The following is a 12,418-nucleotide window of genomic DNA, read 5'->3' on the forward strand; positions in this document are numbered from 1 at the left end:
GATGTCGGCATTGAATACCTCACGCAGTTCAGTGGGACAGATAAACGGCACCACCCACATCGCTGCCGGCCATGGGGTGCAGCGGCGCGGGCCGGCGGCTCGCGCCGGGTCCGTACCGTGGCGGGGACAGTCAGCCAGCAGGCAGGAGCGGCGGCGCTCCGGCTGCTCGGCGCCCGGGCAGGACGACTGCGGCGCGCCGTCGGCCGCCAGGCAGGCGACGGCTCGGCTCTGCCAGCCGGCGCCGCACGAGGCCGAGCAGGCGGCCCACTCGGAGCCGTGCCAGCGGGCGGCGCAGGCGTCGCCGCCGCACGGCTGCTCGGCGGCCGGCCGCGCCGCGCCGCCGCACGCCGCCTCCTCCACCACCGAGAACTGGCCGCCGTTGGAGCGGACGCAGGCGACGGGGCGCGTCTGCACGCCGGCGCCGCACTCGTGAGAGCACTGAAACACGCCCACCAGGGTCTCGTGAGGTGGCGCACTGCGTACCAGGGAGGGGGGAGGGTGGAGGCGGGGTGACCGGAGGGCACCGAGTACTGAAATCATCTGCTGTGGGGATCGCACGGTACTACCGGACGCGGTCAAACGCGGTGCTAAAATGCAGCAGCGCAGAGAACTGAATCAAGGCCGTCATCCGGTACTGAAGTACGGCAGCCGTCGCTGTCGGAAAATCGCAACACCCGGTGCAGAAACAAAGGCAGAACACAGCACTGTTCAGAGCACTGGAACACTAGACTACAGAGCACACCACTCGGAGAAGCGATGCCGCGGATTTGGATCGCAGAAGAATCCATTGGACGCCAGCTGAGTCGCATACTTAAACCCCACACCCCGACCACAGTACGTCCGCACCGTCCGACCGGCCGCCGCGCGGCCGCCGGCTCCCGCACCAGAACCCCGGCGCCGCGGCTCACCCTGCTCCACGGCCCGGTGAACCAGGTGCCGGCGCAGCGGCGGTCCGTCTTGCAGGGCCGCGTCTCCTCGGGCCGCCGTTGGGCGTCACAGTTGCCTCCACACGTCACCTGGCGCCACTGCACGCCCTGGCCGCACTCCACCGAACACTGCGGCAGGCGCGACGGTCACGCGCGAGGCGATGGCGAGCGCCGTGTTCGCGGTAGGTCAGTGGGCTCTAGAGCGGTCTCGTCAGACTGCAGAAATATCCAGCCAGTCAAAGTGTCATCAGCAATGTTGCCAGTCTGTACAGAGGCCGCTGGCTTTTCGCTATGGGAGTTGGAGAGGCTGGAGTAACGGAATTTTACGAGCATGATGCTCTTCTCTGGCAAATACAACTGGTTTTCTTATGCCTTCCTTCGTCGCGAATTCGACAATCAGCGGAATATCGGCATTGGCAAAAAAAGATATAAAACGGTTTCATGACAAGCGTTTGAATTCGATGTTCGTGCAAAACATGTATGGAATTAATCTGCATCATAGGGTGTCCAAGCCATTGCGATGTTCTAAAAATTGATTGCTATTTTTTGGTCTATCTCACCCCGGCTCTGCAAAACACAACCTCAACTAATGAATTCAAGTCATGAGCCATAAAGAGCGTACAGATATATTACGGAATGAGACGAACATAGCTTAGAAGGCTTATACCCGGCCTAAGCCCGCTCGCCTGTTTGCTCCACTCGGCGAACATCCAGCCGTCGGTGTCGGCGTCGTTGGTTGTGGCATCGCCGTCGTCGTCGCAGGCGGGCCGCCGGCAGGGGGCCGTGTCGCGGGGCCGGTCGGACGGCGAGCAGCGGGCGCCGGCCGACGAGCAGCTCACCTGGCGCCGCCGCGAGCCCCAGCCGCAGCTCACCGAACACTGCCGCCAGGGGCGCTGTCAGCGGCGCCGGGTAGGCGGCGCGGCCTCCCTTCAGCGGCGCCACCGCCCGGCCGGTGTGCCTATTACATGTGTGGCGCGCGCTTTGAAGTTTGCAAGTGCCAGCTATGCCGGTGAGTCATGGCATTATGTTTTGCGATGATTTTTCGAATCCGAAAATATTGGATCTGACTCATCGTACAACCAATGGCCCTGGGCATAGGCTGGACATCGGGAGCTCAGTCGAAGCTCAGTCAAAGTAAAACGGTAGTCAGCCGTCAGACAGCAGAGCACAATCTCGTTACACGTGACGTGACGTCATCACAATATCCTCGCCGGACCCCGGGCGGCCGTCACGACTAGCTCAACTCCATGCCACACAACTCACCCGACTCAAAGCCACATGACTCAATGGACTCCAGGCACCACGACTCGCCGGACTCCAGGACGTCCAAACCATTAGGCTCCAGGCTATATGGCCCCCTGGGCGCTGAGCCACAGGCACCGCTGGACTCCAGGCCACACGACCCACTGGACCCCGGACTCGCCGCTGCTTTTCCAGGACAGCCGAATCACCGGACTCCAGGAGCCAGGACTCACCGGAATCCAGGCCAGAAGACCCATCGGGCTCCGGACTCGTCACCGCTGCCTCTTCAGAACAGCCGACTCACCGGATTCCTGGCGCCACGACTCGCCGGACTCAACAGCCGACTCACCGGACTCCAGGCGCCGATCTGCCAGAGGCCGACCGGGCACGGCGCCATCAGGCAGGTCTGGCTCTCGGGCGCCGGCGGCTCGCCCGGGCACAGAGAGGGCGCCACCTGCTGACCGTCGCTGACGCAGCGCAGAGAGCGTGTTTGTCGGCCCGAGCCGCACGTGACGCTGCACGCCGACCAGGCGCCCGGCTCCCACCTGAGGAGCAACGGGGATCAGGGCACTCCCAGCCAGCGAGACACATCTGACGACAGGTGAGTCAGAGCACTCCCAGCCAGCGAGACACGTCCGGTGACACGCGCCCGGCTCCCACCTGAGGATCAACTGGGGTCAGAAACACTCCCAGCCAGCCGAGACACATCTGGCGACAGGTGAGTCAGAGCACTCTCAGCCAGCGAGACACATCTGGCGACAGGTGAGTCAGAGCACTCCCAGCCAGCGAGACACGTCCGGTGACACGCGCCCGTCTCCCACCTGGGGATTAGCGGGGGTCAGAGCACTCTCAGCCAGCGAGACACGTCCGGTGACACGCACCCGGCTCCCACCTAAGGATCAACTGGGGTCAGAACACTCCCAGCAAGCGAGACACCTCTGGTGACACGCGCCCGTCTCCCACCTGGGGATTAGCGGGGGTCAGAGCACTCCCAGCCAGCGAGACACTTCCGGTGACACGCGCCCGGCTCCCACCTAAGGATCAACTGGGGTCAGAACACTCCCAGCCAGCGAGACACTTCCGGTGACACGCGCCCGGCTCCCATCTAAGGATCAACTGGGGTCAGAACACTCCCAGCCAGCGAGGTACGTCTGGCTCCGACCTGAGTATCAACGGGGGTCAGAACACTCCCAGGCAGCGAGACGCGTCTGGCGCTTGAGGGTGTCACCGGGTCTGCATCCACAACCTGCTGCGACTCTCGGTAGTCTGACGTTTCGATGAGGTCGTCGCAAGCCCGCCTCCAGTTTTGATAATATTCGGTGTCGAGTTCATCATCATCAACACCCTATTCTTGCCTTCCGTCTACACCACTTGGGAACACAAAACCTTGCGTACCCCATCTGATTGCCCTACCCATGGTCCTCTGTCCGCCTCCACCCTCCTCATTCGCGGCTCGTTGTTGTGAGGTACTATGGCGTCTTCTGCCTGTGTTCCGTCGGTTCGGTGACGCCGTGTTCATCTCACCTGGCCGGGCATGGGCTGGTGTTGCAGCCGGCTGTGCGTGGCTGCGGTCGGCCGGCTGCCTGTGTTCTGTCGGGTTCGGTGACGCCGTGTTCGCCTCACCTGGCTGGGCAGGGGCTGGTGTTGCAGCTGGCTGTGCTTGGCTGCGGTCGGCTGGCCGCGTCACAGTGCCGGTCCGGCGCCAGCTGCTTCCGCTTCCTCTTCATGCACACCACTTCCGTGGTCCTGGTGCCTGCGGGTGAAGACGAATGGCTCATCGGTTATGTCCCTCACAGAGGCCAGAGCCGCTGGATTTGTCAGTCGTCATAAATATATATTTCTGCTGTTCACATGAGGCGCCACTGCGTTCATTAAATCGCACTTTCCCCTGCAACCGGGTTAATCCCAACGCTGTGAGTCAGCTCTGACGCATCGTCTAAAAACAACCTGCAAGCGGCAAGCAAACCCTTTTTCGATGTCATAAATATTCAGTTTGATTCAATTCGAAGGTAAACAGGTCTGGCCACGCGCTCGGCCGTGGTCTTGCGTCATCTCACACCCACGGCCAGGCCATCGCCAGCGTCGCCTCCTCCCCGCCCCTCGAGCGCGGGCCTCGTCGGCGCCGAGCTCACCCCCGCCGCAGGACTTGCTGCACTCGGTGTAGCCGGTGACGACCCACTGGAAGCGGCGGCGGCGGCGGCGGCGGCGCCGGTGCCGCTTGTGGCCGGCGTGCTCCGCTCCCGGGCGCGGGAACGGCACCGCGCTGCCGGCCTGCGACGACTGGTACAGCGGCGAGACGAACCCGCCTGCGCGCGGCAAGTCGGGTCAGGTCAGGTCAGAGCAGGTCAGGTGCGATCCACCGCACCCACGGCTTTCAAAGATGGAGGAATACCGTGGAAGTCCACTGGCGTGTGACTAGCCAGCCGCCGGGAAGCGGGTCGAGTGCAGCGCCGTACACGGTTAGAGGTAGAGGGGAGCGGGTTAGGCACACAAGCGGGAATACAGGCTGAGTGGAAGGGAAGTTCCATAATTCAGAGTTACGGCGGTGGATACAGCGCGGATTCTGCCCCGGCCTTCACCTCAATATCTCTCTCCCCCGCCGTCATTACCTCGATCCCCTTGGCCACCGACTCATCATCGGCGCTCCCGACTGATCCCCACCCGGCACGGAACCCCCCTCACCGGCCGGGCGGGCTCTGGCGGTGTCTCTGGGCCGCGGCTGGTCAGCCGGCCGCCTCAGCAGGGCGTCGGCCAGCGGCGGCACCTGGGCCACGCCCGTGTCCGTCGGCAGCCGCGGCAGCACCGACGTCAGCGACGCGTTCCGCTTGATGGCGTACTCGTACTTGATGCCGCGGTTGGCCTGCCGGTACAGGATCTGACGCGGCAGGGCGGTCAGTATGCGCGCCACGCTATGGGTGATGGAGAGGAGGGGGCGCTTTCTTTTTTAGGTCACCCAGTTTTTAGTTCAGGCGGCCGCTGTTGAAATCTATCAGCGGAGGCGAGGTTGTGTGGACGGACCTGGTGAGAATACGAATGGAATGATTGCGCAAAAAAAGGATGTCTCCTCTAGGCATAATGAAAAGGTGGTCACTTCCTTTGCGTTGACAACGTAAGCATGTGGCCTCAACTAGCTGGAGTGTGAAAAGCTCGCGTTTATACCGACAAAGAGCTGCGACTGCGTCATGCTGGCAAGATACGCAGCGATTTCCAGTCTTATCAAGCCCAAGTTAGCAGGGTCTTTACTCTCCCAGAACGACTCTGATAGCCGTACCAGAAGAAGACGTTAAATATCAGGAGGCAGCGAATCAGAGCGCCCAGACCGTTCCATGCCAAGGTCGTCGGCAAGACTCACAAAGATGTCGACGGGTTCTGTGATTGGTCCCTGGGCGGAGATGAGCTCGCCGCGGGCCGGCTGGCGCTGGTAGGCGAAGCTGGCACCGGCGCCGCCATACGAGCCCGACATGTCGATGTTCCAGTCGCCATTGATGATAAACTTCCCCTTGCTGTCGCGCAGAGCTGACAGCGTGCGTGCGAGGAGTCAGAGCACGCAGACTGAGAATGCTGAACTATTTCAGTGCCGTAATGGCGTAGTGTTACAACGCGCTCCATGGGCACTTTACGAGCTGAGAACCGTAATGACTGATTATAAGGACGATCGATTAACAGGACTGAGCCTTGAAAGATCAAAGGAAGCATATGTCGGGCCGGACCGCGAACTCTCTGGTCACGTCAGTGCAGCGGCTCAAGCCACAAACACCGCGGGGGCCAGGCCGCGGTCAGGTAGCACGTGGCCCATATGTGCCGCGAAGCCCAGCCAACTCGTCCCTCACACAGGGCCCGTTGAGCTGTCTTCTCAAATCCGGCGCCCCATCAAACACGATGCTAATCTCGTAGCGCCGGCTCGCGGGCCCATGGAGCGCGGCAGCTGTGACGCTGACTGTTGCCCGCCGGACGTGGGAGCATGGGGGGAGGGGGACACGGCCGGTGCGTACCGAGGTAGTTTTTCGTGGCTCCCAGCTCCTCGATGCGGATGGTGCAGGCCCCCGCCGGGATTTGCACCACCAGGCGGTAGCCAGCCTCCAGGTACGGCTCGGTGAAGATGCCTGAGATAATTTGGCACGTGCTGTTGTTGCCACCGCACTCGCCGCAGGCATCCAGCACGCGGCCGGAGCCGACGACTCCGTCACAGCCGATGTGCTGCGGACAAACGAACAACTTAAGCTTACAGGCACAGACGACAGATGGCAGGTAAACGGGTTCAGCCCCGTTTCAAGCTTGATTGGGTAAATTGCCAATGCATATGAATAAAATATGAGCTCGATACGCGTCTATCACATTGAGATGCAGGTACAGCCAGCCCGTAAATGCACTGAATTGTGTGCTTCATGCCTTGAATGGGTGAGTGGGGGCGAAAGGAAGCTAGAATGAAATAGCGTCGGCACCGGGACGAGTTCCATGATCGAAATATTCCATTTGTAACATTATTGTGATTGCATTCGACTAATGGGTGCACTTCGAACACGGTCTTTGTCAGCATCAAATTTCCAACATAATGATACTATGATAGCAAGAGCTGGGCACATTAATTGAAATGGCCTTTGAGCCATGTATTAGCTGGTCGATCTCATTCAATGCAGGTGAGCCATGGAGGATGTGGATTTCATAACCATTCGCACCATCAATATTACCAGTGTCAGTTGAAAACATGTTTCTGACATTTCAGCCAATTTCGGAATATTACGTCTTTCAGGGTGTGGTGCCGACCAGGGTGAATTATAACGAGCTGCATTCCAAACATAAAGTCCGTTTAACTGTTGCGAAACAAGCACGTGACGTGGCGCGTGCCCCATTTCAAGCTAAAATATAGATGCCATTTGTTTAGGGCGTGTCTGTCTAGCTGGCTGTCTGGCTGTCTGGCTGTCCGTCTACCTCGTTTCGCGTTCCTTTGAGCCCGGGCCGAGCAGCGGGTCGCTGAATGGTGAAACTTGGACACGATGCGCCTGGGCACGGGGCCACGTGCTGTGGCAAGTTTCGTGGGGATGTGGCCGGCCGGCGGCACGGGGCCACGTGCTGTGGCAAGTTTCGTGGGGATGTGGCCGGCCGGCGGCACGGGCCACGTGCTGTGGCAAGTTTCGTGGGGATGTGGCCGGCCGGCGGCACGGGCCACGTGCTGTGGCAAGTTTCGTGGGGATGTGGCCGGCCGGCGGCACGGGCCACGTGCTGCAGGGTGGCATTTTGGCGCATTGGCTTTGCACGGGTGGAGGGAAAATGTGACGCACGTGAAATACTCGAGCAGCCAGGCGAGACAGGCATCTCGGCAAGCACGGTTCTAAGCGGCAAGAGAATGGCACGTCATGGTAGGAGATGGACTGGGGGGTCTCTTGGTGCTTGATGTGGGTTTTTTCGCGTGCCACGTGCCACGCGCACAGAAGTGGTCAAGGTTGATTTTCCCAGTTTTTTCTAAAAAGAATTTCACGTTGCATGCTATATCCCGATATCCCGACGACCAGAGCGAGAGGAGGCACGAAGCCAGCTTCAAAGCGTCGACCAATGTACCGTTTGTAATTAATGTCCCAGCACGAGTCTGTGCGATGTACGTTTGCGCCAGGAGTCGTCGGGCAGTGGAATGTCGGCATCCCGAAAGTGTTGCTGCGTGTTACAACCTGTCGTCCAAAGTGCTGGCAGGGATGTGATGAAATGGACAATCAGTGAATCATGCTACAGACCCTTCGTAAACTAAAACATTATAGGGGACTTCTTTACTGTTTGGGAACAATTAGTTTTGATCCCACTCGAAAACATTTCCCGAACTCGCATATGCGTGGCCCACGCGGCGAACACGGCCGAGGCCGTCAAGGTGACCGTCGCATAAACCGATACTAATCCCCGTACTGACGTGCAAAGCGTCGTTGGGTTGCGCTGAATACGAGGATCAGCACCAGCCCAGACTGCTGCAGTCCCGCCCGGGGGAGCTGGGCAGCACAGCAGACCCGTGTGGTGTTGGGCAGCAACAGCAGACCCGTCACCAACAGTGTGTCAGGTCACCGCCCTGGGGCACCTGTGTCTGACACAACGCCCGGGCCCCGACAGCAGCCGCGGCCGGCGGCGGGCGCGGCGGGCGCCGGCAGCCGGGGTCAGGTCAGAGGCGCCGCCGCTCCCCAGACCCCGCTGACCTCGGACCTCAGGACGGGTCACGACCTGCGGCGGGTGCGGCGGGCGGCGGCCGAACAGCGCGATGTTCCCTCGCCTCACAACGTTGGCAGAGCAGGGACATCAGCGTCCGTCTCAGGCGTGTGAAACGGCTTGCCAAATGGTCCCACGGCCGGGCGTGCTTCGGCAGAGAGAGTATGCTCCAACGTCCGATAGCTGTCATGCTTCAGCTGATGAATGGTTACAGCATTTGCCGCAGGACGGGCACCAAATGCGAGTGGGGCGCGGGATATCCAGCATACCGTGGTGAATACGATACGGTTGTTCGGAGCCGTACGTGAAACGTGACGTGACCGGTCAAATTACTTTGCAATAATGTACGGGTGAGCCCGCATCGCACGCACGCACCGGACGCAGGCGGCGCGGCGAGCAGCGCACCCGCCCGCGCGGAGCCCGTGACGCGTGTGGCCCGGCTGCGGCTCGAACCAGCTCCGCATCTGAGCCAGTGAGCAGCCCGAGGGAACGTCCAGCTCCTTAATTCCGTCACCATGCTGGGCACGGCCGGATTTCGGCGATGTCGGTGGGCCGCAGTGACGAGCTGCGCTCGTCTGGCGCGCCGGGCCGATGACGCCCGGGCGGCGACTCCTGAGGCGGCGCAGCGGCGCGCGCCGTCCCGGAGAGCGGCACGCGCCGGGCCGCGGCAATCCATCCCGGCTGGCCGCCTGATCGCGATCAGGTGGTCCACTCACGTGGCCTATTGTCGGCCGGGGTGACGGCGCCGGCCCGGCTGGCGCGTGCCGCCGGCAGACAGCGGGACGACAGAGACGCCGCCGCCGCCGCCGCCGTCGCTGCGACAGCCGACCGTGTTTGGAGTCGCCGCGCGGCGCGCGAGCGGATGCCGATCTCAAGACTAGCCATTACGGTAAAACGTCTCGACCATTATGTAAATCGGCTTGTTTGGGCCGCGGCTGCCACCCTAAATCGGCGGTGTGAGATTGGAGGCGGTGCCCGCCGCCCGGCCGGCGGCACGGTCAGGTGACAGATGCGCCACCGGGGGCATTCCAGACACGGGTGGCGCGGCGCTCAGCGGCGGAGGCCTCCGACTGGACACCTCGCCGGCAGACCGCGTCGCGGGAGCCGGCCATGTCAGATGAAATACCGGCACGAAGGCAGGTGAATGGCTGGTGTCAGATGAGTTCCCGTCAGGGAGATGTGTGTCTCTGGGAGACACACATCAGGGAGATGTGTGTCTGGACGTCAGGGAGATGTGTGTCTCGGGAGACCGGGGCAAATCACACCCTGAGACGGGCCAGGCCGGCCGGTGCGAAGCTCTGGGTAGATTTGTCTTTAATCTTGCAGGTGGCGTGCTCTCTTAGGCCACTCAAAGTCGCTGCAGAGTGATTGTCCACCGAAGAGACAAGGCATCGATCTCTCTGTTCTGCTATGAGCTCTCCTGGATACCTGAGAACTAGTTCATCCCATTGCATCTTATACAATCAGAGAATGCATCAAGAAGCAACAGCCATAATCACCGCCCCCGTCTTGGAGTCAGGAGTCACCCCTGCTCCCTGACCTTCTCCATGACATCAGCAAAGCAATGCTTCCGCGCGGAGAGCCTCCAGGAAGTCTGGGGCACTGCCCAGTGGACAGTTCTCCTGGAAGCTGGGCCGCCCCCGCAGCGCCGGCCTCGTCACACGTTGAGCGCCGCCGAGCTGGCCATATAGGACGGCCGGCCGGCTGATGGTTCCGATAGCGCTGACGGAGGTCCCCTGACACTGCTGGCTATGGCTCGCCTGACGCCACGCCGGTGGCCTGTGAGGCCAGATGGGTGACGGTGACTGGACCGGACCACCGGACCGGACCACCAGACCGGACCACCGGACCTGATTACTGAACTGGATCGCCGGACCGGACCACCAGACCGGATCACTAGACCGGACCACCGGGCCGGACCACCGGACCGGACTACCAAACCGGACCACCAGACCGGATCACCGGACCTGATTACTGATCTAGATCACCGGACCGGACCACCAGACCGGACCACCAGACCGGTTCAACGGGCCGGACCATCGGACCGGACCACCGGACCGGACCACTGGAACACGCCACGGGGTGGCGTATGTGGAGCGGACCGCTGCCGATAGGTGAGCCGCCAGAGAATTGACGGAATAGACGGTCAATCTTGAACAGAACATTCCATGCTATTCCATGTCAACCGTCTGGAAGTTGCGTGCAGTCGCAATGAATGGTGCAATAAAGGATAACACACTGGAGTCCGTCGGCGAGTGGCCACTGTCATTCAGCGACCATGCCACAGTGGCATGGCACGGCACACATTAGCACTGTGGTGTATAGTTGCCACAGGTCACCGTTTCTCGGCCATTCATAACTCGATAGGTGAGGTTAGAACATTATGGTAATGTTCCGGGAAGACCGACACATCCGGAGCCCCAGCACTGGGAGACAAAATGAGACAGGCCCGGCACATTTCCGGCTGTGGTGGGACCTGATCGAGCTCTGGTGTTTGTGGAATCTCTTCATCGAAAACGACCGACGAAACCATGCAGATGAAGCTGCGCGTTTGAACCAGCTAAAGGGCCGACGAGACAAGCTTATCAGATCAGCAGGCCAGCAGACCAGACCAGCAGACCAGGCCATCAAACCAGCAGACCAGATAAACAAACCGGCAGACCAGACCGGCGGACCAGACCGGCGGACCAGACCGGCAGACCAGTGCACCAGACCAGCAGACCGGGCCAACAGACCATACCAGCACACCAGCACGCCAGACCGACAAACCAGACCAGTGAGCCAGACCAGAAAGCCACCTGACCAGACAAGCAGACCAGACCAGCATGCAGATCGGACGAGTGGGGGTGGGTCATGGGTTCCCTGGCGTCGATGACTTTATTTTGTTGTTGTTTGGATAGGCGCTCAGATTTAAGCGTTCAGCTTTTGCGCCAATTCACTCATCATGTCATCTGCTGCTTCCTGTCCATAATCGAAAATAAACAACAAACAAACAAACTAGCGGAAAATGAATCATCAGACCAGCGGGTCGGGCCAAACCAGACCAGGCCAGCGAACCAGACCGCGGGCCAGCGGTGTGGGACGGCTTCAGCGGAGCAGACGGGTCGGCGCGGCGCCTCGGCTGACGGTGCGATAACACCGGGGGCCGCGGCCGCTGTCGGCACGCGTGTCTCGGTCTGACGGGCCGATGAGCGGGCCGCCGCCAGCACGCGTACATTCCGGCCACATTCGACCACATTCCAGCGGCAGCAGCGGCGCAGGGGCGGGTTGGGGGAGGGGGCGGGGGGCGTCTGAACGGTAGCAGTGCGCAGCCGAGCTGGCCGCGGTCGGCGGGGTGGCGCGTGCCGAGCATGCGTGCGCTTCTAAAACACGGGTGCTGTTCTCCACCTGCTCGCTCGGAACTTCTCACTGCAGGCTAGGCGGCTGGGTGAGCAAGTCTTACTTGCCTACTTGCCTACTTGCTTTAAGCTTACTGGAACTTTAACAAAATCGCAACCTTCAGCGACACGACCCGACCCGGAAACGAGAACAACAATGGTAGGATAACAAGGATAGTAGGGCAACAAGGACAGTGGTATTTCAATGACAGTCTGTCAGGCCTGCTGGCTTCATCCAGACTGGCCCGTCTGGCGGAGCTCTCAATGACTGACACCAGATCTCAGCAACTGACCAGAAGACGTGAAGCCAGTTGTACGGTGTGGGTGGATACCCCGGCTGAAGTCAAGAGCGGGCCTTAGCGTCGCCGGACCATTAGCTCAGCCGGTGACGGGGTGAAAATGGCCGCTGTCACCTCCTCCGAGACCGATCTCAATCGCTCCCTGTGATTATTTTCCACCCAAACTAATCGCGTCCTTCGCAACAGCTCAGTCATAGCTGCCAAAGCATTAAATCACCGCAAACTCATGTATTTCGTCGATCAAATTGTCAGGCATGGCCAGGTTTATGGCCAACCATTTTTCAAAAAGTTGTTTGTAAACTAGCTGGCGAATGGTAAACAGCGGACCTCCGCCTGTTAACCTGTCATGAAAGGCCTCCCCCAGCACGTTGATCAAACCCATTGGTATCGG

General features: G+C 60.7%; 1 protein-coding gene across 1 annotated transcript; it reads right to left on the bottom strand.

Moving 5' to 3' along the window:
* Positions 1-624: 624 nt before the first annotated feature.
* Positions 625-9,900, bottom strand: LOC119106051 (ADAMTS-like protein 4). The gene is made up of 10 exons (XM_037229647.1): positions 9,892-9,900; positions 6,161-6,365; positions 5,521-5,684; positions 4,933-5,043; positions 4,301-4,346; positions 3,861-3,921; positions 2,518-2,713; positions 1,766-1,804; positions 909-1,055; positions 625-654 (listed from the first exon to the last, which is right to left on the bottom strand). The coding sequence occupies exons 1-10, from the start codon at positions 9,898-9,900 to the stop codon at positions 625-627; spliced, it is 1,008 nt and encodes a 335-aa protein (XP_037085542.1).
* Between the last annotated feature and the right edge of the window lie 2,518 nt (positions 9,901-12,418).

The sequence above is a fragment of the Pollicipes pollicipes genome, unplaced genomic scaffold (genome assembly GCF_011947565.3).
Source record: "Pollicipes pollicipes isolate AB1234 unplaced genomic scaffold, Ppol_2.1 Scaffold_6138;HRSCAF=7277_pilon_pilon_pilon, whole genome shotgun sequence".
Taxonomy (NCBI): Eukaryota; Metazoa; Arthropoda; class Thecostraca; order Pollicipedomorpha; family Pollicipedidae; genus Pollicipes; species Pollicipes pollicipes.